The following is a 24,624-nucleotide window of genomic DNA, read 5'->3' as shown; positions in this document are numbered from 1 at the left end:
CTGATGTTCTGAAAGAGCTGCAAAATCTGGACCCCTACAAATCAGCTGGGCTAGACAATCTGGACCCTCTCTTTCTAAAATTATCCGCCAGAAGTGTTGCAACCGCTATTAGTAGCCTGTTCAACCTCTCTTTCATATCGTCTGAGATCCCTAAATATTGGAAAGCTGCCACGGTCATCCCCCTCTTCAAAGGGGGAGACACTCTAGACCCAAACTGTTACAGACCTATATCCATCCTGCCCTGTCTTTGAAAGCCAAGTTAACAAACAGATCACCGACCATTTCGAATCTCACTGTACCTTCTCCACTATGCAATCTGGTTTCCGAGCTGGTCATGGGTGCACCTCAGCCACACTCAAAGTCCTAAACGATATCATAACTGCCATCGATAAAAGACAGTACTGTGCAGCCGTCTTCATTGACCTGGTCAAGGCTTTCGACTCTGTCAATCAGCGCATTCTTATTGGCAGACTCAACAGCCTTGGTTTCTCAAATGACTGCCTCGCCTGGTTCACCAACTACTTCTTAGATAGAGTTCAGTGTGTCAAATTGGAGGGCCTGTTGTCTGGACCTCTGGCAGTCTCTATGGGGGTGCCACAGGGTTCAATTCTCGGGCCGACTCTTTTCTCTGTATATATCAATGATGTCGCTGTTGCTGCTGGTGATTCTCTGATCTACCTCTACGCAGACGACACCATTCTGTATGCATCTGGCCCTTCTTTGGACACTGTGTTAATAAACCTCCAAACGAGCTTCACTGCCATACAACACTTCTTCTGTGGCCTCCAACTGCTCTTAAATGCTAGAAAAACTAAATACATGCTCTTCAACCGATCGCTGCCCACACCCTCCCGCCCGACTAGCATCACTACTCTGGACGGTTCTGACTTAGAATATGTGTACAACTACAAATACCTAGGTGTCTGGTTAGACTGTAAACTCTCCTTCCAGACTCACATTAAGCATCTCCAATCCAAAATTAAATCTAGAATCGGCTTCCTATTTCGCAACAAAGCCTCCTTCACTCATGCTCCCTTGTAAAACTGACTATCTTACCAATCCTTGACTTCGGCGATGTCATTTACAAAATAGCCTCCAACACTCTACTCAGCAAATGGGATGTAGTCTATCACAGTGCCATCCGTTTTGTCGCCAAAGCCCATATACTACCCACCACTGAGACCTGTATGCTCTCATAGGCTGGCCTTCCCTACATATTCGTCGCCAGACCCACTGGCTCCAGGTCATCTATAATAAGTCTTTGCTTGGTAAAGCCCCGCCTTATCTCAGCTCACTGGTCACCATAGCAACACCCACCCGTAGCATGCGCTCCAGCAGGTATATTTCACTGGTCATCCCCAAAGCCAACACCTACTTTGGCCACCTTTTCTTCCAGTTCTCTGTTGCCAATGACTGGAACGAATTGCAAAAACCACTGAAGCTGGAGACTTATATCTCCCTCACTAACTTTAAGCATCAGCTGTCAGAGCAGCTTACCGATCACTGCACCTGTACACAGCCCATCTGTAAATAGCCCGCCCAATTACCTCATCCCCATATTGTTATTGTTTTTGCTCTTTTGCACCCCAGTATCTCCACTTGCACGTTCATCATCTGCACATCTATCACTCCAGTGTTAATGCTAAATTGTAATTATTTCGCCACTATGGCCTATTTATTGCCTAACCTCCCGAATCTTACTACATTTGCACACACTGTATATAGATTTTTCTATTGTGTTATTGACTGTACGTTTGTTTATCCCATGTGTAACTCTGTGTTGTTGTTTTTGTCACACTGCTTTGCTTTATCTTGGCCAGGTCGCAGTTGTAAATGAGAACTTGTTCTCAACTGGCCTACCTGGTTAAATAAAGGTGAAATAAAAAAAAATGGAGAAAAAAATAAAAGTGTGTTATTGTTTTTTGTCTTCCCAGTCAAATCCTGTCCTCCACTGGTCAAGCCTCTGAACACCTCAACTCATGCCTCATTCCCTCGTTCAATCACTGCTGTGATCCCTTTCATACACTGTGTAAGTAGCCCTCTCATTCCCATTCCCCGTAATATTGTACTGTAAATGTCTTTATTAAATGCTTCAGGATAAAATAATTAGTCTTTGACGATTTTTGAAACACTTTGTACGTTCCACGCCTATACCATGGGTCTACCATCGTCCTCAATTTTTCAAGTCACCAGCCTCCACTGCTGTCCATACTGTCTATAACACCATCATATACAGTGCATTCGGAAAGTATTCAGACCCCTTGACCTTTCCCAAGTGTTGTTACTTAACTGCCTTATTCTAAAATGTATTTAATTAAATGTTTTCCTCATCAATCTACACACAATACCCCATAATGACAATGCGAAAACAGGTTTTTAGACAGTTTTGCCCAAATAATTTAACAATTATAATAATAATAATACACTATTTACATAAGTATTCAGACCCTTTGCTATGAGACACAAAATTAAGCTCAGGTGCATCCTGTTTCCATTGAGCATCCTTGAGATGTCCACCTGTGGTAAATTCAATTGATTGGACATGATTTGGAAAGGCACACATCTGTCTATTAAAAGTCCCACAGTTGACAGTGCATGTCAGAGCAAAAACCAAGCCATGAAGTCGAAGGAATTGTCCGTAGAGCTCCGAGACAGGATTGTGTCGAGGCACAGATCTGGGGAAAGGTACCAAAAAATGTCTGCAGCATTGAAGGTCCCCAAGAACACAGTGGCCTCCATCATTCTTAAATGGAAGAAGTTTGGAACCACCAAGAATCTTCCTAGAGCTGTCCGCCTGGCCAAACTGAGCAATCGGGGGAGAAGAGCCTTGGTCAGGGAGGTGACAGAGCTCCAGAGTTCCTCATGGGGATGGGAGAACCTTCCAGAAGGACAACCATCTCTGCAGCACTCCACCAATCAGGCCTTTATGGTAGCGTGGCCAGATGGAAGACACTCCTCAGTAAAAGGCACATGACAGCCCGCTTGGAGTTTGCCAAAAGGCACCTAAAGACTCTCAGACCATGAGAAACAAGATTCTCTGGTCTGATGAAACCAAGATTGAACTCTTTGGCCTGAATGCCAAGTGTCCCATCTGGAGGAAACCTGGCAACATCCCTACGGTGAAGCATGTTGGTGGCAGCATCATGCTGTGGGGAGTTTTTTCAGCGGCAGGGACTGGGAGACTAGTCAGGCTCGAGGGAAAGATGAACTGAGCAAATTACAGAGAGATCCTTGATGAAAACCTGCTCCAGAGCACTCGGGATCTCAGCCTGGGGTGAAGGTTCACCTTTCAACAGGACAACAATCCTGGCAAAAATGTCCTGGTACTTGGTAGAGCTCATGATGATGTTGACTCCAGGACCAGTGGAAGCAAAACAGCCCATAACATAAAACATCCACCATATTTTACACTAAGTATGAGGTTATTTTCTGCATATGCATCTTGCTTTTGACGACAAACCCACCGCTGGTGTGCGTGGCCAAAGACCATAGCATCTGGTTCCAATCCAAGTGCCAATGCCTTATAACAAGCTCCAGGCATTTACATTTCTTGGTTACTCTCAATAAAGGCTTTTTCTAGCAACGCTTCCAAAGAGCCTATTGGCATGGGGGTGGCATCTAATTGTAAATTAAGAGACTCTGTGAGCTCTCTAATTTTCCAACTGTGGCTTTATACTTTTCTTTGCCTCCAGAACCATCTTCTTCACTTTGTGTTAGGACAAGATACACCCCACTGGGCACAGATGTCAATTCAACGTCTATTCCAATGTTGGTTTAACGTCATTTCATTGAAATTACGTGAAAACAACATTGATTAAACCAGTGTGTGCCCAGTGTGCCTGGTGCCTTGGGAGAGAGAGACACACAGAGACACACAGAGAGACAGAGATTACTCTTACCAGATGTCGACCTTCTCTGAGACGGGTTCGTTCCTGATGACCTCCGGGGCCATCCAGGCCACCGTACCGGCGAACGACATCTTGGTGCTCTTATCACTCATCTCCTTAGATGTGCCAAAGTCTGAGATCTTCACTGCGTCGTCGTACGTAATCAACATGCTGGAGGGAACAAGCACAGTCAGGAAAGTGTACAGTAGCCACAGCTACAGCCATTCTAGGTTTCCCTGGCCTAGAACTATTCAAATTACCTTAACGAGAATATGGTTTTGAGGTCTGGTACCGTGATACACTAACACTAAAACACCCTCAATGGAAGTAAGTCGTATAAATTGATATTTACTTTGTGTATGACCATATGTTTGCATGACAATGAACACAACAGAGGTGTTGGCTCAAGCACAAACAGGACTGCAATGAAGCTAAAGTATAGTTACCAATGTAGGTAGAACTTACTTGGGTGACTTGAGGTCCCTGTGGATGATCTTGTGGAGGTGAAGGTAGTTCATGCCCCCAGCGATGCCCATGGCCCAGTCGATGAGTAGGGAGGGGGTGATTTTCCTGCCCGCCCTTAGCACCTCATACAGCTGGCCCTGTGCACAGTACTCCATTAGGATACAGTAGCACGGAGCCTGGGTGCAGATACCCCTAGAGAGGAAGAGAGGGAGGATAGGAAGGAGAAGAAGAGAAGAGGGGGTGAGTAAAGACATGACACAGTACTCCATGATGATGCAGCAGCACAGAGCCTGGGTGCAGATACCCCTGGAGGGAGGAGAGGAGGGAAGAAACAGAGGGGAGAGGGTGAGTAAAGACATGACTCAACATATAATCTATTTTTATAACTTATATATGTCTTTGTAGGGAAGAGAGGGAACAGTGGGATTATAGAAGGCTTGAGGAAATGAGCCAGAAAGACCCTGAACATATAATCACTATTTACAACCTACTGTACCTACCGGAAGGAATTAATTAATAAAACGTATTGATTCTCTAAGGTGAAATTTGGTTTGTCACCAGTATAAGACAAAAACATGGACAACCCAGACAGAGGCATACATGATCAGAACACAAATATCTGAGGACTAATGGCGAGTAAAAAAAGGAAACTGGGGACGACATGAGCAGATGAACAAGAAAACCCCTGATATTTCGACGAGTATTCTCACTTGAAGGTGATGATGTTGGGGTGTTTGAGCTTCCTCAGGTGTCTGATGTCTGTCTCCTTGATGTCTCGAACCTTCTTCACAGCTACTTCCTGTCCGTGGAGTTTCCCCAGGAAGACAGCCCCCTGGGCCCCGCTGCCCACCCACTGCAGCTCTGAGATGTCCTCAAACGGTACCTCCCACAACTCTGGAGGGGGGAGAGGAGAGGGGATAGGAGGGAGGGGGATAAAACACGGAGAGACGGAGAGAAAAGAGAGAGGTCAGTGATACAGTATCGGCAGAAAAAAGGGGTCGGGGTGAGACACATCCTGTTTATGAGTGAGTGAGTCACTGCTTTGAGAATGACGGTAACTGAAAACCAATATTTCCAATATTACTGCATCTAGGATGGACACCATTCTTTGATATACTATGTACATGTACATACGGTACCTTAAAATTATCAATATGATCCACAGTAAATGTCAGCACCCAAAGCCAGTGAGCTCACTGAAATTCTAAATAAGGAGTTAAGGTCAGTATCAGAATGGGTGATTAATAATAAACTGGTCTTAAATACATCTAAAACAAAAAGCATTGTATTTGGTTCAAAACATTCTCTAAGACCTAAACCTCAACTGGAGTTGTCCATAAAGGGTGTGACCATTGAGCAAGCTGAGGAAGCTAAACTCCTAGTTATAACATTGGATGGTCAATTATCATGGTCAAGTCATATTGATAAAATTGTTGTTAACATGGGGAGGGCTATGTTTGTTATAATAAATATCTTCTGCATTTTTGACACTGTCCGCTAATATGGTCAAGTGCAGCAAAGAAAGACCTAGGAAAGCTGCAGCTGGCTCAAAACAGAGCAGAACACCTTTCCCTTAACTGCACTTACAGAACTAACATCATCAACATGCATGCCAGTCTTTCCTGGTTGAGGGTTGACGAGAGATTAACTGCTTCCTTTTTTTCCTTTAACGAGTCTGAAAAGGCCGATGCAAACGATATACTGCTTTCTCGGGAACAGGCCCAGATCCCTGGAATTTGCGTGAAGAGGAGGTGGAGAAAAAGGGGCCAGAGGGCAGGCTACCTTCTGAGAATTCTTCGGCAATCGAATAAACCCCCACATCCTTCCATTCTGCTAGCAAATGTGCAATCTTTGGACAATAAAATAGATGACCTACGTGGAAGATTAAACGGGACATTCAAAACTGTAATATCTTATGCTTCACGGAGACGTGGCTGAACGACGACACTATCAACAAACAGCTGGCTGGTTATACACTGCAGCGGCAGGATAGAACAGCAGCGTCTGGTAAGACAAGGGGCGGCAGACTGGAATTTTGTAAATAACAGCTGGTGCACGATATCTAAGGAAGTCTCGAGCTATTGCTCACCTGAGGTAGAGTATCTCATGATAAACTGTAGACCACAATACCTACTTAAAGAGTTTTCATCTGTATTTTTCGTAGCAATTTACATAACACCACAGTCAGAGGCTGGCACTAAGACAGCATTGAATGAGCTGTATTCTGCCATAAGCAAACAAGAAAACGCTCACCCAGAGGCGGCGCTCCTAGTAGCCGGGGACTTTAATGCAGGGGAACTTAAATCCATTTCACCAAATTTGCATCAGCATGTTAAATGTGCAACTAGAGGAGAGAAAAAAAACTCTGGACCACCTTTACTCCATACACAGAGACGCATACAAAGCTCTCCCTCGCCCTCCATTTGGCAAATCTGACTATAATTCTATCCCCCTGATTCCTGCTTACAAGCAAAAAATTTAAGCAGGAAGCACCAGTGACTACATCAATAAAAAAATGGTCAGATGAAGCAGATGCTAACCTACAGGTCTGTTTTGCTAGCACAGACTGGAATATGTTCCGGGATTCCTCCAATGGCACTGAATCCCGGAACATATTCCAGTCTGTGCTAGCAAAACAGTCCTGTAGGTTAGCATCTGCTTCATCTGACCATTTTTTTATTGATCTAGTCACAGGTGCTTCCTGCTTTAATTTTTGCATGTAATTAATTATAGTCAGATTTGCCAAATGGAGGGCGAGGGAGAGCCAATGGTACACCATATCAGCCATTGGCTTCATCAATAAGTGCATCGATGACGTCGTCCCCACAGTGACCGTACGTACATACCCCAACCAGAAGCCATAGATTACAGGCAACATCCGCACTGAGCTAAAGGCTAGAGCTGCCGCTTTCCAGAAGCTTATAAGAAATCCCGCTATGCCCTCCGACGAACCATCAAACAGGCAAAGCGTCAATACAGGACTAAGATCGAATCGGGCTACACCGGCTCTGACACTCGTCGGATGTGGCAGGGCTTGCAAACCATTACAGACTACAAAGGGAAGCACAGCCGAGAGCTGCCTAGTGACATGAGCCTACCAGATGAGCTAAACTACTTCTATGCTCGCTTCGAGGAAAGTAACTCTGAAACATGCATGAGAGCACCAGCTGTTTTGGAAGACTGTGTGATAGCGCTCTCCGCAGCCGATGTGGGTAAGACCTTTAAACAGGTCAACATTCACAAGGCCGCAGGGCCAGACAGATTACAAGGACGTGTACTGCGAGCATGCGCAGTAGTACACTCCTGTACTCCCTGTTCACTCATGACTGCATGGCCAGGCACGACTCCAACACCATCATTAAGTATGCCGATGACACGAAGGTGGTAGGCTTGATCACCGACAACAACGATTCAGCCTATAGGGAGGAGGTCAGAGACCTGGCCGTGTGGTGCCAGGACAACAACCTCTCCCTCAACGTGATCAAGACAAAGGAGATGATTGTGGACTACAGGAAAAAGAGGAAAAGGAGGACCGAGCACGCCCCCATTCTCATCGAAGGGGCTGCAGTGGAGCAGGTTGAGAGCTTCAAGTTCCTTGGTGTCCACATCACCAACAAACTAACATGGTCCAAGCACACCAAGACAGTCGTGAAGAGGGCACGACAAAAAATATTCCCCCTCAGGAGACTGAAAAGATTTAGCATGGGTCCTCAGATCCTCAAAAGGTTCTACAGCTGCACCATCGAGAGCATCCTGACTGGTTGCATCACTGTCTGGTATGGCAACTGCTCGGCCTCCGACCGCAAGGCACTACAGAGGGTAGTGCGAACGGCCCAGTACATAACTGGGGCCAAGCTTCCTGCCATCCAGGACCTATATACCAGGCGGTGTCAGAAGAAGGCCCTAAAAATTGTCAAAGACTCCAGCCACCCTAGCCATAGATTGTTCTCTCTGCTACCGCACGGCAAGTGGTAGCGCTAAGTCTAAGTCCAAGAGGCTTCTAAACAGCTTCTACCCCCAAGCTATAAGACTCCTGAACACCTAATCAAATGGCTACCCAGACTATTTGCATTGCCCCCCCACCCTACACCGCTGCTACTCTCTGTTGTTATCATCTATGCATAGAAACTTTAATAACTACCTACATGTACTTATTACCTCAACTAACCGGTGCCCCCGCACATTGACTCTGTACCAGTACCTCCTTATATATAGTCTCGCTATTGTTATTTTACTGCTGCTCTTTAATTACTTGTTACTTTTATTTCTTATTCTTATCCGTATATTTTTTAAACTGCTTTGTTGGTTAGGGGCTTGTAAGTAAGCATGTGACTAATAACATTTGATTTGATTCTCATCTAATTTTTATGAGAAATATTACTGTGATTAAAAATTCCAGGTTTTCTGGAATATCAAATAACATTCAGCTCAGACACCCATACATACCCCACAAGACATGCCACTAGGGGCCGTCACAGTCCCCAAGTCCAAAACGAATTCACGGCAACACAGAGTATTATACAGAGCCATGATCGCATGGAACTCCCTTCCATATCCAATTACTCAAGCAAACAACAAAATCGCCTTTAAAACTTGATTAAACAACATCTCATGGAACGGTGGGGACTGTGAGGGACACACACAAACACGCGCAAACATAATTTTTCTTGCTGTATTGTTTTTATATCATTGTATTTAACATTTTGGTGACTGTCCTTGTCTATCAGTGTATCAGTGTTTTGTTGCTTGTTATGTTTTGTGTTTCTTGTGGACACCAGGATGAGTAACTGCTGCTTCTGCAAAAGCTAATGGGGATCCAAACAAACAAATAATAGAGTTGCAGTGCAAACCATGCGTGAACGAAAGACTACTACAACAACAACAGAATATAACAATCATACTTCATGGCAATAATTGATAGACTTCTGAAAAACGAATCCACCAAGGTACATCATTAATCATTCGTAGCATCCTGGCTAATTTTATAAATGGATCAGAAAATTCTCCCTGTGATGGAAGGAAACAGCAGAACGGCAGTAAATTCTGCATCCTGTGTTAACCGTCTGTCTGTCTCTCCTTACCAGGCACACTCCCCTTCCCCAGCCCCCATCACCCCCATCCCTGAGGAATCCCCCCCACCCCTCCTCTGCTATCCTTCCATATTAGCCTCTCAAATCCCCCTCTTCCCCTCCTCTCAACACTCCCCTCATGTTCCCTCGCTCTCCCCCCTCCTCTGCTACCCTTCCACAACAGCTTCCCAAAGCCCTACCCTCCTCTCCTCTTCCCCTGTGTGTGTGTGTGTGTGTGTGTGTGTGTGTGTGTGTGTGTGTGTGTGTGTGTGTGTGTGTGTGTGTGTGTGTGTGTGTGTGTGTGTGTGTGTGTGTGTGTGTGTGTGTGTGTGTGTGTGTGTGTGTGTGTGTGTGTGTGTGTGTGTGTGTGTGTTGGGGTGAGGTGAGGTGAGGTTCAAGTGTATTCACACACTCCAGGTGTAAAGCTAGCTAGGGGTGAACTGGGGGTGTGTGGTATGTTATTTGAATCTTGAATCTGAAACCAGTAAAATCCATGTGTGCTACTGATTGAAAAAACTGAGATAAAGGAGATTAGGCTATGTTAGAATACCCCTCGTCGGTCTTCTTTGAACTAGATAAACGGAACAATTTAGACTACAGCCTCGTGTTGTTATTGCAGATCATTAACAGTTCTTTGGAATTGATAGCCAATGGAAGCAGTCCAATATTACTACTACAGTCTGTAGGTAACGCTACAATGTTCCATCTTATCAAAACAGGCCTGCCTGAGCTGCCTTGCCACAAAGGGTCTTTATGATGGTTCAATCTGCTTTTCCTTTCCTGTTATTTTATGGATTCAAAAGGGGAACATTATGTAGTGTACAGGCAAGGTACAGAGAGGTGGAAGCTCAAGATGTTTAGAGAATAATAAGAATGAATTAAATGAGTGCAAGAGATGGGGAGAGAGAGAAAGAGTGGGGGACTCAACTTGTTGCACCCTCGACAACTACTATGATTATTATTATTTGACCATGCTGGTCATTTATGAACATTTGAACATCTTGGCCATGTTCTGTTATAATCTCCACCTGGCACAGCCAGAAGAGGACTGGCCACCCCACATAGCCTGGTTCCTCTCTAGGTTTCTTCCTATGTTTTGGCCTTTCTAGGGAGTTTTTCCTAGCCACCGTGCTTCTACACCTGCATTGCTTGCTATTTTGGGTTTTAGGCTGGGTTTCTGTACAGCACTTTGAGATATCCGCTTATGTAAGAAGGGCTATATAAATACATTTGATTTGATTTGATTTGAGGGAGAGAGAGATATGTAGAAGGAGAGAGACAGAAAGGGAGAGAGAGGGGGAGAGAGAAAAAGAGAGAGAGGGATTGAGAGAGCATAGGACTACTCCATAAAAGCTTCAGAGGACATTTTTCCTTTTAATTTCCCCATCCCTCTGCTCTACCTGGCTGTTCCTCCCCCACCGAGCTTTATCTATCTGCCTAGCAGTGACTGTGTGTGTATGTATACATGTGTGTATGTGTGTGTGTGCGCATGTGTGCATGCCTGCACCGGTGGTGTGTGTGTGAGAGACGCAGGCAGGGAGGCAGGCCTGTTTATGTCTGCAGCCTGGCTGCTACAATAGCCCTCCTTTCCCCTGGGACCCCTCCACCAAATCTAACTCATACATTATTCAACACCACACACTGACCCTGCACCTCTCATCTCTATTAACACACACAGCCGCAGCAAACACTATCTCTCACACACACAGGCATGCGCACACACAAACACACTTACATAGACACAGGCGTACACACACACACACACACACACACACACACACACACACACACACACACACACACACACACACACACACACACACACACACACACACACACACACTATCTGGCAAAGAGGTGCACATATGTTTTATTCCATCTCTCTCCTCTCTCTCTCTTTCTCTTTCTCTTTCTTTCTCTTTCTTCTTCTTTCTCCAGTCAGAGTGGGTTTGCTTACAATATGCTGGTGTGTTTTAATTTTTGAGTAATTTAACCATCAACTGGTTGATATAATTATACATAATCACATGTAGGCCTAATCATCCCATTAACATACACTATATAGTTGAAGTCGGAAGTTTACGTACACCTTAGCCAAATACATTTAAACTCAGTTTTTCAGAATTCCTGACATTTAATCCTAGTAAAAATTCCTTAGGTCAGTTAGGATCACTACTTATTTTAAGAATGTGAAATGTCAGAACAATAGAGAGAATTATTTATTTCAGCTTTTATTTCTTTCATCACATTCCCAGTGGGTCAGAAGTTTACATACACTCAATTAGTATTTGGTAGCATTGCCTTTAAATTGTTTAACTTGGGTCAAACGTTTCAGGTAGCCTTCCACAAGCTTCCCACAATAAGATGGGAGAATTTTGGGCCATTCCTCCTGACAGAGCTGGTGCAACTGAGTCAGGTTTGTAGGCCTCCTTGCTCGCACACACTTTTTCAGTTCTGCCCACAAATTTTCTATGGGATTGAGGTCAGGGCTTTTTGATGGCCACTCCAATACCTTGACTTTGTTGTCCTTAAGCCATTTTGCCACAACTTTCGAAGAATGCTTGGGGTCATTGTCTATTTAGAAGACCCATTTGCAACCAAGCTTTAACTTCCTGACTGATGTCTTGAGATGTTGCTTCAACATATTCACATAATTTTCCATCCTCATGATGCCAGCACCTCCACAACATGATGCTGCCACCCCCATGCTTCACGGGTGGGATGGTGTTCTCGTTTTACTGTGGATATAGATACTTTTGTACCTGTTTTCTCCAGCATCTTCACAAGGTCCTTTGCTGCTGTTCTGGGATTGATTTGCACTTTTTGCACCAAAGTACATTCATCAATTTGTGGAGTGATTGAAAAATGAGTTTTAATGACTCCAACCTAAGTGTATGTAAACTTCCGACTTCAACTGTATTTACAAAAGTATGTGGACACCCCTTCAAATTAGTGGATTCGGCTATTTCAGCCACACCAGTTGTTGACAGGTGTATTAAATCCAGCATACCACCATGCAATCTCCATAGACAAACATTGACAGTAGAATGGCCTTACTGAAGAGCTCAGGGACTTTCAACGTGGCACCGTCATGGGATGCCTCCTTTCCAACAAGTCAGTTAGTCAAATTTCTGCCCTGCTAGAGCTGCCCCGGTCATATGTTAGTGCTGTTATTGTGAAGTGGAAGCGTCTATGAGCAACAATGGCTTAGCCGCGAAGTGGTACACCACACAAGCTCACAGAACGGTACCGTCTAAACATTTCCTGTCCTTGGTTGCAGCACTTACTACAACACTTACTGCCTCTTGAAGCAACGCCAGCACAAGAACTGTTCATTGGGAGCTTCATGAAATGGGTTTCCATGGCCGAGGAGCTGTACACAAGCCTAAGATCACCATGCGCAATGCCAAGCTTCGCCAGGAGTGGTGTAAAGCTCACCGCCATTGGACTCTGGAGCAGTGGAAATGTGTTCTCTGGAGTGATGAATCATGCTTTACCATCTGGCAGTCTGACGGACAAATCTGGGTTTGGCGGATGCCAGGAGAATGCTACCTTCCCCAATGCAAAGTGCCAACTGTAAAGTTTGGTGGAGTAGGAATAATGGTCTGGGGATGTTTTTCATTGTTCGGGCTAGGCCCCTTAGCTCAATTGAAGGGAAATCTTAAAGCTACAGCATACAATGACATTCTAGATGATTCTGTGCTTCTAACTTTGTGGCAACAGTTTGGGGAAGGCCCTTTCCTACATCAGCATGACAATGCCCCTGTGCACAAAGCGAGGTCCATAAAGAAATGGTTTGTCGAGATCGTTGTGGAAGAACTTGACTGCCCTGCACAAAGCCCTGACCTCAACCCTATCGAAAACCTTTGGGATGAATTGGAACGCCGACTGCGAGCCAGGCTTAATCGTCCAAAATCGGTGCCCGACCTCACTAATGCTCTTGTGGCTGAATGGAAGCAAGTCCCTGCAGCAATGTTCCAACATCTAGTGGAAAGCCTTTCCAGAAGAGTGGAGGCTGTTATAGCAGCAATGGGGGGACCAACTCCATATTAATGCCCATGATTTTGGAATGAGATGTTTGACGAGCAGGTGTCCACATACTTTTGGTTATGTTGTGTATCAACGCTTTCATCCATACTTAAATATATTTATTTTTCTGTAAAGGCATACCAAAAAGCTATCATTAAATCTGTCCAAATTGTGATCACACACAATAGTGTGCAGGAAGGGTCAATATTTGCATTGTTTCCTGGTCAGGTCATGTTGTCAGGAGAAGCTCCTGACTCTAAACACAATCCCTATCTCTCTTCTTACCTTCCAGGTTGTGTTTGTGTTCGGTGGAGTAGGCCTTGCCGATCATGGTCCAGACTGGCTTCAGACACCCAAACAGTCCCTCCAGAAACCCTCCACTTCCTCCCGACAGCAGCCTCACATCATCAGCCTTGCTCCGGATCGCACCTTCCTCCGCGTCCTGGCCCTCTCCCTCCCCCCTCCCCCCTCCTTCCCCATTCTCGTGGAGCTTCAGCACGCTGTTGGCAAAGTGCTCCTGCTGTTCTTCGCTCGGCGTGGGGCTGTGTCCCCCGCAGGTGTGTTCTTCATTATGGCCGCCTCCTCCACCTCCCCCGCCCTCAGGCTCCGGAGCACCCCCGGTATCGATGGATAGTACGTTCCGCAGGACACACTGGGTGGGGGTCAGATCCATCTCAGGAGTGCAGGCGGGGGACTCATCCAGCCGGTTCCGGAAGGGAGGGGTGTGTTCTGAGAGGGGGGTGTTGAACTCTGAGAGGGAGGGGGACGGGGCGTGGGTCTCGGTGATACAGGCCATGGGGAGCTGTGGTCATGGGAACTTTAAGAACCCTTGTGTCTGGCTAACTGGTGGTCAGGGCCAGAGAGAAAGGTTGGCCTGTAGGAGGAGAAAGGATAGTCATCATTATAGATAACTACAGTTTTGCCTTCTATCAATAGCAACCTTGGAACGACATATGTATTACACTGTATACTTGTAATGGGGACACTGAAGTCAGAATCTGTATCAGGATTTTGAGGTTACCATGTCAACCTTTTATCCTGATATGACTAGCCTCCAATGAGGAGTAGACCCTATGATGATAATAATAACAGAGGCTAGTCATATACGGGCTAGTCACCACTAACCAAAGAATAAACATGACGCCTGTCTTTTCATATTTTATATTCTTAGAAGAGTATTCAGTCATTGTTTAAATACAAACAGTTAGAGTGTGTAGGCTGGCATACTGCAAATCAAATTGGAGGGAATTTCCCTTGTCTTAGAGTTGTGCACAGTCCTTCTGTTTTCTCTCATATCCTCCTACTCCATCTCTGGGAGATCAGTGCAACTGTTGTTAATAGATCAGTGCTATCTTAATATGATAGCAGTTCTTGTGATGCTGTTAGTAATGACAGAAAAAAGTGAGTGGCTGCTCTACAAAGCTTGTCAGGTCCCCAAGGACAGACATCCCCCACAACAGATCCCGGAGAATATGAATAGATTTTCCTCTCTGACTTCTAGGCTATTTTTATTACTAATGATGATAGAGTATAAGGACAATACTGCAATGACATATTCGTATAACAACATTCCCTTGGTAAATTAGCTGTTCAACAAAATAATGATAGCCAATCTGGATATCAAGGCAATGTTATGATAACTAGGCCTAGAAATACAACACACCTCTCATCACAAAATGATTTGCACAGATAATTCCAGGAGGATATTAATATTAAGGAAGTCTCGAGGTTCTGTTCACCTGAGTTAGAATACCTCACGCTAAGCTGTAGACCATACTATTTACCAAGAGTTTTCCTTAAATAAATTCGTAGCTGTCTATTTACCACCACAAACCTATGCTGGCACTAAGACCACACTCAACGAGCTATATAGAGTCTTAAGCAAACAAGGAAATGCTTAAGTGTTGTCCATTAGTTTACTCGAATTAGGGGAGGGGTGGTAGGGCAAGAGGAAAATATATTTTAAAAAGATATACATAGTGCTTTCGGAAAGTATTCAGACCCCTTGACTTTTTCCACATTTTGTTATGTAACAGCCTTGTTCTAAAATGTATTCAATAAAACATTTTCCTCATTGCTCTACACACAATACCACATAATGACTAAGTGAAAACAGCATTGAAGGTCCCCAGGAACACACTGGTCTCCATCATTCTTAAATGGAAGAAGTTTGGAATACTAACACTCTTCCTAGAGCTGGCCGCCTGGCCAAACTGAGCAATCAAGGGAGAAGGGCCTTAGTCAGAGAGCTCACCAAGAACCCGATGGTCACTCTGACAGAGCTCCAGAGTTCCTCTCTGGAGATGGGAGAACCCTCCAGAAGGACAACCATCCCTCCAGCACTCCACCAATCAGGACTTAATGGTAGAGTGGCCAGCCGGAAGACACTCCTCAGTAAAAGGTACATGACAGCCCGCTTGAAGTTTGCCAAAAAAGCACATAAAGACTCCCAGACCATGAGAAACAAGATTCTCTGGTCTAATGAAACCAAGATTGTACTCTTTGGCCTGAATGCCAAGAGCCACGTCTGGAGGAAACCTGGCACCATCCCTATGGTGAAGCATGGTGGTGGCAGCATCATGCTGTAGGGATGTTTTTCAGTGGCAGGGACTGGGAGACTAGTCAGGATCAAGGGAAAGATGAACAGAGCAAAGTACAGAGAGATCCTTGATGAAAACCTTCTCCAGAGCGCCCAGGACCTCTGGGGCGAAGGTTCACCTTACAACAGTATAACAACTCTAAGCACACAGCCAAGACAACGCAGGAGTGGCTACGGGACAAGTCTCTTAATGTCCTTGAGTGGCCCAGCCAGAGCCTGGACTTGAACCGATCGAACATCTCTGGAGAGACCTGAAAATAGCTGTGCAGCGATGCTCCCCATCCAACCTGACAGATCTTGAGAGGATCTGCAGAGAAGAATGGGAGAAACTTGCAAGTGCCTTGGTGGAAGAGTGGGGTAACATCTCACAGCAAGAACTGACAAATCTGGTGCAGTCCACGAGGAGGAGATGCACTGCACTACTTAATGCAGCTGGTGGCCACACCTGACTGTTACTTTTGATTTTGACCCCCCCCCCCCCTTTGTTCGGGGACACATTATTCCATTTCTGTTAGTCACATGTCTGTGGAACTTGTTCAGTTTATTTCTCAGTTGTTAAAACTTGTTATGTTCATAGAAATATTTACACAAGTTAAGTTTGCTGAAAATAGTTGTCAGTTGACAGTGAGAGGATGTTTCTTTTTTGCTGAGTTTACTACCACCGGTTCATCCAAAACTGCACCAGCACAACCGGTTCTCTCAGCTCTCACCAGTCAAAAAATCCGTGCCCTCCAATGGACCGACACCGCCCTTACAGCTTTTGAAACCTTGAAATGCCTCTTCAGATCCTATCCTTCCTTTTGTTCTGGAGGTTGATGCATCCGAGGTCGGCGTAGGAGCGGTTCTCTCTCAGCGGGTAGGGACACCTCGCAAATTACAACCGTGCACCTTCTTCTTTTCCAAGAAACTGTCACCCTCTGAGAGGAACTATGATGTCGGGAACCGAGAGCTCCTCGCCATTAAGCTGGCTATCGAAGAGTGGCGCCACTGGATAGAGGGAGCTCATCACCCATTCCTGGTCCTTACTGACCACCGTAATTGTGCTAAGAGACTCAAGAAAAATGTGAAGGCTGATTCCTTATCCCGTCTATTTGACTCCCCTTCCTCTAACCCAGCTCCTGAGCCCATCCTGCCTCCATCTTGTGTCATGGGACCCATACAGTGGAAAATCCAATCAGCCATCCAAGAGGCCCTATGCTCCGACCCAGCACCTCCCGACACCCCTGCAGGCAAGACCTACGTTCTGGCCTCCGTCAGACCCCAACTAATGCAGTGGTGCCATACCTCACTGAGTTCTGGCCATCCCGGGATAACCCGGACCACAGAGCTACTGAGACGCAAGCTCTGGTGGTCATCCCTAACAGCAGACCTACGAGATTACGTTCTTTCCTGTCCCGTCTGTGCATGGGCAAAGAGCCCTGGCCAACTACCTACCGGTAAACTCAAGCATTTACCTACACCACACAGACCATGGTCCCAAATTACCATGGATTTCCTCACGGATCTGCCAGACTCGTCGGGCTTCACTACTTTTTTAGTTGTAGTGGACCAGTTCTCCAATATGTGCTGACTCATCCCCCTTCCGCATCTACCTAATGCCATGGAAATGGCCGAGTGCATGTTCCAACAGGTGTTCCGTCTGTATGGAATCCCAGAAGACATCGTTTCTAATCGGAGACCCCAGTTCGTCTCCAGGGTGTGGCGAGCCTTCTGCGACCGACTGGGGGTCGGCCTATCCTCCGGATACCATCCCAAACCAACGGGCAGACGGAATGCCTGAATCAGGAAATAGGGAAGTCCCTTTGCCAACACTGCACTCACCAACCACACGAGTGGAGTTGCTATCTAGCCTGGGCCGAATACGCACAGAACAACCTCGTGCATTTCTCACTCCTTTTCAGTGTGGGGATACCAACCCCCCGTGTTCCCATGGGAGACAGAGCCCGGAACTGTGCCTGCCGTCGACTAGTGGTTTCGACAGAGTGAGCAGGTTTGGGAGATCACACATCGGCACCTACATCAAGCTTCCCTCTCCCAGAAATGGTTAGCTGACCGGCGTCGCCGACCTACTCCACTCTTCCACCCTGGGCAGCATGTGTGGCTCTCTACCCGAGACATCCGGCATCGTGACCCCTGCAAAACGTTCAGTCCCTGGTTCATTGGTCCCTTCAAAATAACACACCGCATCAATCCTGTCACCTACCGTCTCCAGTTGCCCCACCATTACCGGATCTCCTCATCCTTCCATGTGTCCCTTCTTTCCTGTCCCGTGTGTGGCTCTCTACCCGGGACATCCGGCTTCGTGACCCCTGCAAAACGTTCAGTTCCTGGTTCATTGGTCCCTTCAAAATAACACACCGCATCAATCCCGTAACCTTACGTCTCCAGTTGCCCCACCATTACCGGATCTCCTCATCCTTCCATGTGTCCCTTCTCAAGCCTGTGAGGTACAGCCCTCTCCATCCTCCAGTTGCACACCTTGGTGCACCCCCCCCCCCCCCCCCCCCCCCCCCCGTTTGACATCGGCGGTGCACCCGCTTATTCCATCCCAGCCCTCCTTGACTCCAAGTGCCTGGGTGGTTGCATCCACTACCTGGTGGATTGGGAGAGGTACGGACCCGAAAAACGGTCCCAGGACATCTTCGGCCCAGCCATGATCCTGGCTTTCCACCGTAACCACCCTGACCGCCCAGCTCTACGTCCCCGTGGGTGGCCCCCTGCTCAACTTCATAGGCCGTCAAGAGCCACCCGTGTGTGACCTTCTGCCTTCCCATGGACCCAGCTACCTGCCTCCTCCTATGGTCCTTTACTAATGAACACCGGCTGCGCCCTGAGCTTGAAACCAGCACTCTGTCTCCCATCGTACTCATTACATAACCAAGCTATCATTGCTCATTGTGTATTTTTTTTTCTTTTAAATCTTATTATTATTTGTTTTTTGGGGGGGGTTCTGCATTGTTGGCAAGGGCCAGTAAATTCCCATTTTACTCAGTCTACACCTTTTGTTTACGAAGCATGTAACAAATAAAATTGTAAAATGATTTGAGAATCACATGACTAAAGGACAGAACTATGATTTGGATGAATCTTGTAAATGAAGCTCCTTTTCACTGGCATTTTACCTACCCTCTGTTCTGAGAGAGCCTTGGAATCTGAAGGTCAGTGTCTCAAATAATAGGCCTACTCATTCACTCATTTCTGTAGACCTGGATCGCTCCATTACCTGGACACAACTCACTGGGCAAAAACTGGTTGAATCAACGTTGTTTCCAAGTCATTTCAACAACAAAAATGAAATTATGTGGAAAACTGATTGGATTTTAAAAAGTAATCATGATAAGGGAATTTCGTATTTTTTCCCCCCACCCAACTGTGAAATTGTGAAATGTTTTGTTGATTTCACGTTGAATTCATGTTGACAACTCAACCAAATGTAAGTCAAAACTAGACGTTGAATTGACGTCTGCGCTCAAAGGGAAGCAGACGTCATACCTAACTGGAAACACCTTTTGTCCAAGTTAACTTCAGGACCAATGATAGCGCACGTTGTTGCAAACATTATTTACCAGTTGACTGAAGTTACATGCAGTGCTTCCCATTCTCTTGGTATATCCCATGTTTGTAAAACTAACTGATAATTCATGGGACCTCTACCCGGCATGCAAAACCAAAAAGATCAGAGGCAGGAACACAAAAATAAAATATTTCAGGCATAAACATGTCCAGCATATTATGTATAGGTCTAACCATGTTCCTTTTTTATGTGTTCTGTTACAACAGAAGATACACAACAGAAGAGACCCACCACAACAGTCTCAGCCAGACATTCAAATTAACCATTTTGGATGCTTCAAATCAGATTGGCTGAATTGGAGGGAGAAACCTGTCCATTGTATGTAAACTGTCAAATCTCAGAGTAATCACTAAATCATTTCATGCCACTGATTTTTCTCTCAAAGACCCTGTTCCCCTCCGTAACAGCAACTGCTAGTAGACAAGCGGAGAAAGTCCCCATGCAGTAAAGGCTGGGCGGTGCATTGTATCGACCTCCTTAATGGCACCGGTGCATAGCCTACAGCCTCCGATATGGCACCAATTCACTTCACATCTACGGGACCCATGCGCTAAGTGCATCACCATTGAATAGCCTATATGTCTATCTATATAAATTAGGCTACAACTGATTTATTTACATGGAAATGTGATTTACACGAACTTGGTTCAAATGACATACCGTTTCTTGTGCTTAAATAGTGCGTAATTTGTTATCTGTACACTACATCAATTGAGCATAGCCTGGCAGATTTACAAATATCATCTTATGCATTTGTTTATCATAACGAAGGCCTACCTTTAGCAAATGCAGCAAGCTCAAGTCTCAAACTCCATTGTTAATTTTATCGTTCATATAGGCTGCTTTTTATTTAATTTGTTTCAGCCTCAGTCGTCTAAAACAGTGCAATCTTTCTGCTTTCCTCGTTTTGTTTATATAATCAGTGTCACTGCGCGCGACTCGCATCCACTATTACTGCACAGACTATTCTAGAATGGGCTCTCGAGCGATGGAAGCGATCAACCCGATCCATATAGACTTAAAGCTAAAATCTCTATCCCGGTCCCGCCGGTGATGCGATCATAGACAGGATGTCCCTTTCTTCTCGCCTGTAAGGTGAAGAGATGTTATGTTTGGAGGAGCTGCATGTCCTCCTCTTCAAGCCCCTGTAGATTTTATATTGCGGGTGTCTCTCTCACCTGCAAAAGAGAGAGAGGAGACGGGCATGTGTCACTGCTCGTGTACTCTAGCGGCCGGTGTACATTACTGGATGCACCGCGCGGTGAAACACCGCTTTCCATTAATTTTCAATGGAAGGAAAGCGGTGAGAAGCGGAGTGGGCAGGGGACCATTGGGCAGCGCGAACGTGGCGTGGGAGGCGGTGAAAAAGTTCTGCATTTCCCAACTTTATGCAAATCACCAGATATTTTTATTGAATATCTACATAGGCGTACAGAGGCCCATTATCAGCAACCATCACTCCTATTTTCCAATGGCACGTTGTGTTAGCCTATCAAAGTTTATTTACATTTACATTTAAGTCATTTAGCAGACGCTCTTATCCAGAGCGACTTACAAATTGGTGCATTCACCGTATCATTTTAAAAGACTAGAAAACCCTTTTGCAGCCTCATTCCTTAGATGATAAACGCAAATCCGACCATCACCCTTGGTGAGACAAAACCGCGACTCGTCAGTGAAGAGCATTTTTTGCCAGTCCTGTTTGGTCCAGCGACGGTGAGTTTGTGCCTATAGGTGACGTTGTTGCCGGTGATGTCTGGTGAGCACCTGCCTACAACAGGCCTACAAGCCCTCAGTCCAGCCTCTCTCAGCCTATTGAGGACAGTCTGAGCACTGATGGAGGGATTGTGCGTTCCTGGTGTAACTCGGACAGCTCTAGCTGTCCCTGCGGATGTACCGATCCTGTGCAGGTGTTGTTACACGTGGTCTGCCACTGTGAGGATGATCAGCTGTCCATCCTGTCTCCCTGTAGCGCTGTCTTAGGCATCTCACAGTACCGACATTGCAATGTATTGCCCTGGCCACATCTGCAGTCCTCATGCCTCCTTGCAGCATGCCTAAGGCACGTTCACGCAGATGAGCAGGCACTCTGGGCATCTTTATTTTGGTGTTTTTCAGAGTCAGTAGAAAGGCCTCTTTAGTGTCCTAAGTTTTCATAACTGTGACCTTAATTGCCTACCGTCTGAAAGCTGTTAATGTCTTATCGATCTTTCCACAGGGACATGCTCATTAATTGTTTATGGTTCATTGAACAATCATGGGAAACAGTGTTTAAACCCTTTACAATGAAGATCTATGAAGTTATTTTGATTTTTGCGAATTATCTTTGAAAGACAGGGTCCTGAAAAAGGGAAGTTTCTTTTTTTGCTGAGTTTACATTTTTTGAATTAAATCTACCAAATGGTTTTGTCACATTCTGACCAGTAAGGGGTCATTTGTTATTGTAGTTTGGTCAGGACGTGGCAGGGGGGTATTTGTTTTATGTGGTTCGGGGTACGTGTTTATGTAGAGGGGTGTTTGTTTTAAGTGTTCTGGGGTTTTTTGGGCAATGTTCTATGTTAGTATATTTCTATGTTCTAGTCTTTTTAGTTCTATGTTTAGTTTATTGATTTGGCCTTCAATTAGAGGCAGCTGTTCCTCGTTACCTCTGATTGAAGGTCCTATATAGAGGGGTGTGTTTTGTGGAAAGTTGTTGTTGTACTGCTGTGTGTGAGCCTACAACACTGTTCGTTTGATTCGTTTTCTTGTTTTGTTTGTTACGTGTTCTATTAAAGTTAAGATGAGCACTCAACCAGCTGCGCCTTGGTCCCTTTCATACGACGACCGTTACAGGTTTGTGTTGATAATCGTTGCATGAAAGCAATAATTATAGTGGAACACACCCATAGTAACTTGCTGACAGAAGATGTGTGTTTATTTTTTTTTTAAAAGATTAACATTGTAGATAATTTCTCCCTTTACACCTCAGATAATGATGGGCAATATCAGGTACCTTCAGACTGGTGAGCAGCTGGCCCCTGCTACGAAGAGGACCTGTTCAGATCAAAGTTAAGCATAGTTATTTGTCCTATACATCTGAGTTCACAGCCAAACTATTTCAGCATTCCTTCAAAAAACACATTACATTATTAGTTCTTAAGCTTAATGTTATGTGATATTGTCACGTCCTGACCAGTTTAGGTATTATTTGTATTGTAGTTTGGTCAGGATGTGGTAGAGGGTATTTGTTTTGGTTGGTTCGGGGTGGTTGGTTGTGTTTAGGGTGTGTGATTTGTTAGTTCTGGGTGTTGGGTATGTTCTAGGTTGTATTTTCTATGTTCTGTTTAGTTTTTCTATGTTTAGGTTTGGGTGTGGACTCTCAATTGGAGGCAGGTGTTTCTATTTTCCTCTGAGAGTCCTATATATAGGTATGTGTTTGGGGTTGTTAATTGTGGGTAGTTGTCTTTAGCACTGCTGTAGTAAGTATAGCCTGTTAAACTGTCTTCTGTCGTTCTTTTTGTTTATTGTTTTTCCCGTGTTCACATTTATTTAATAAATTAATATAATGAGCACGCAACCCGCTGCGCCTTGGTCCTCTCTACCCAACGACAGTCGTGACAGAACTACCCACCAAACACGGACCAGGCAGAGGAGGAGGGAACAACAGGTGGAATATCGTGAGTCATGGACTTGGGAGGAGATTCTGGCCGGAGAGGGCCCATGGAGGAAGTCTGGGGAGGACCGGATTCGCTACTGGGGAACACGGCTGGCGAGGAAGCCGGAGAGGCAACCCCGATAATTTATTTTGGGGGGGGCACACGGGTAGGTTGGCTGGGCGAGGATTAAGTCCCAAGCCGAATCCCTGTTTTTTTCCAAACAACCATTGACTGGACAGGTCCCGTGCTTTGGGGTGATGGGTGCTGTGACGAGGCCGGGTATTTCCAGGCCGGTATGCGCAGTACCAGCGCCCCGCATGTGCCAGGGGAAAGTGGGCATCCAGCCAGTAGGGGTAATGCCAGTCCTGCGCTCGAGACCGCCAGTGCGCCTCTACGGTCCAGTGTTTCCTGCTCCCCGCATTAGCCCTGAGGTGCGTGTCTCCAGGCTGGCACATCCAGTACCAGCACCACGCATCAGGCTTCCTGTGCGTCAGCCCACTCCAACACGGCCGGTTCCTGCTCCCCTCATTAGCCCTGAGGTGCGTGTCTCCAGGCTGGCACATCCAGTACCAGCACCACGCATCAGGCTTCCTGTGCGTCAGCCCACTCCAACACGGCCGGTTCCTGCTCCCCGCATTAGCCCTGAGGTGCGTGTCTCCAGGCTGGCACGTCCAGTACCAGCACCACGCATCAGGCTTCCTGTGCGTCAGCCCAGTCCAACTCAGCCTGTTCCCGCTCCCCGCACTAGCCGTCAGACCAGGCCCGAGTGTCCGGCAACAGTGCCTCGTCCCGAGTGTCCGGCACCAGGTGAGCCGGCCTGCTGTCCGGCACCAGGTGAGCCAGCCCGCTGTCCGGATCAGAATGAAGTTTACTATAACTTTGAACTGTGTGAGTCTGCCTACGGCCCGGAACCGAGTGGCACATCCAGTACCAGCACCACGCATCAGGCTTCCTGTGCGTCAGCCCACTCCAACACGGCCGGTTCCTGCTCCTCGCATTAGCCCTGAGGTGCGTGTCTCCAGGCTGGCACGTCCAGTACCAGCACCTTCCTGTGCGTCAGCCCAGTCCAACTCAGCCTGTTCCCGCTCCCCGCACTAGCCGTCAGACCAGGCCCGAGTGTCCGGCAACAGTGCCTCGTCCCGAGTGTCCGGCAGCAGGTGAGCCAGCCCGCTGTCCGGATCAGAATGAAGTTTACTATAACTTTGAACTGTGTGAGTCTGCCTACGGCCCGGAACCGAGTGAATCTGCCTACGGTCCAGAGTCAAGAAAGCCTGCCTACAGTCTGGAGGACAGTAGGCCAGAACCTGAGCCACCTCCAGTATAGGTGGGTTGGGGAGGGGGGGGGGGGTGTAGCACAGGTGACGGC

General features: G+C 46.2%; 1 protein-coding gene across 2 annotated transcripts in view; it reads right to left on the bottom strand.

Annotated features, from left to right (window-relative positions):
* The window catches only part of LOC106582660 (mitogen-activated protein kinase kinase kinase 12), a 64,547-nt gene extending 43,660 nt beyond the window's left edge, over positions 1–20,887 (bottom strand). The window contains exons 1-5 of one of the 2 annotated variants that reach the window (XM_014165922.3): positions 20,401–20,887; positions 13,736–14,324; positions 5,063–5,246; positions 4,353–4,544; positions 3,900–4,058 (exon numbers count right to left, since the gene is read on the bottom strand). In XM_014165922.3, the coding sequence (XP_014021397.1) occupies positions 3,900–4,058; positions 4,353–4,544; positions 5,063–5,246; positions 13,736–14,246 (1,046 nt within the window). In that variant the 5' untranslated portion in view covers positions 14,247–14,324; positions 20,401–20,887. The remainder of the gene's footprint in view (positions 1–3,899; positions 4,059–4,352; positions 4,545–5,062; positions 5,247–13,735; positions 14,325–20,400) is intronic. The other variant, XM_014165919.3, reaches the window with a different exon arrangement.
* Between the last annotated feature and the right edge of the window lie 3,737 nt (positions 20,888–24,624).

This window comes from Salmo salar, chromosome 22 (assembly GCF_965601325.2).
Source record: "Salmo salar chromosome 22, fSalSal1, whole genome shotgun sequence".
Classification (NCBI taxonomy): domain Eukaryota; kingdom Metazoa; phylum Chordata; class Actinopteri; order Salmoniformes; family Salmonidae; genus Salmo; species Salmo salar.
This window is presented reverse-complemented; position numbering and strand designations above follow the sequence as displayed.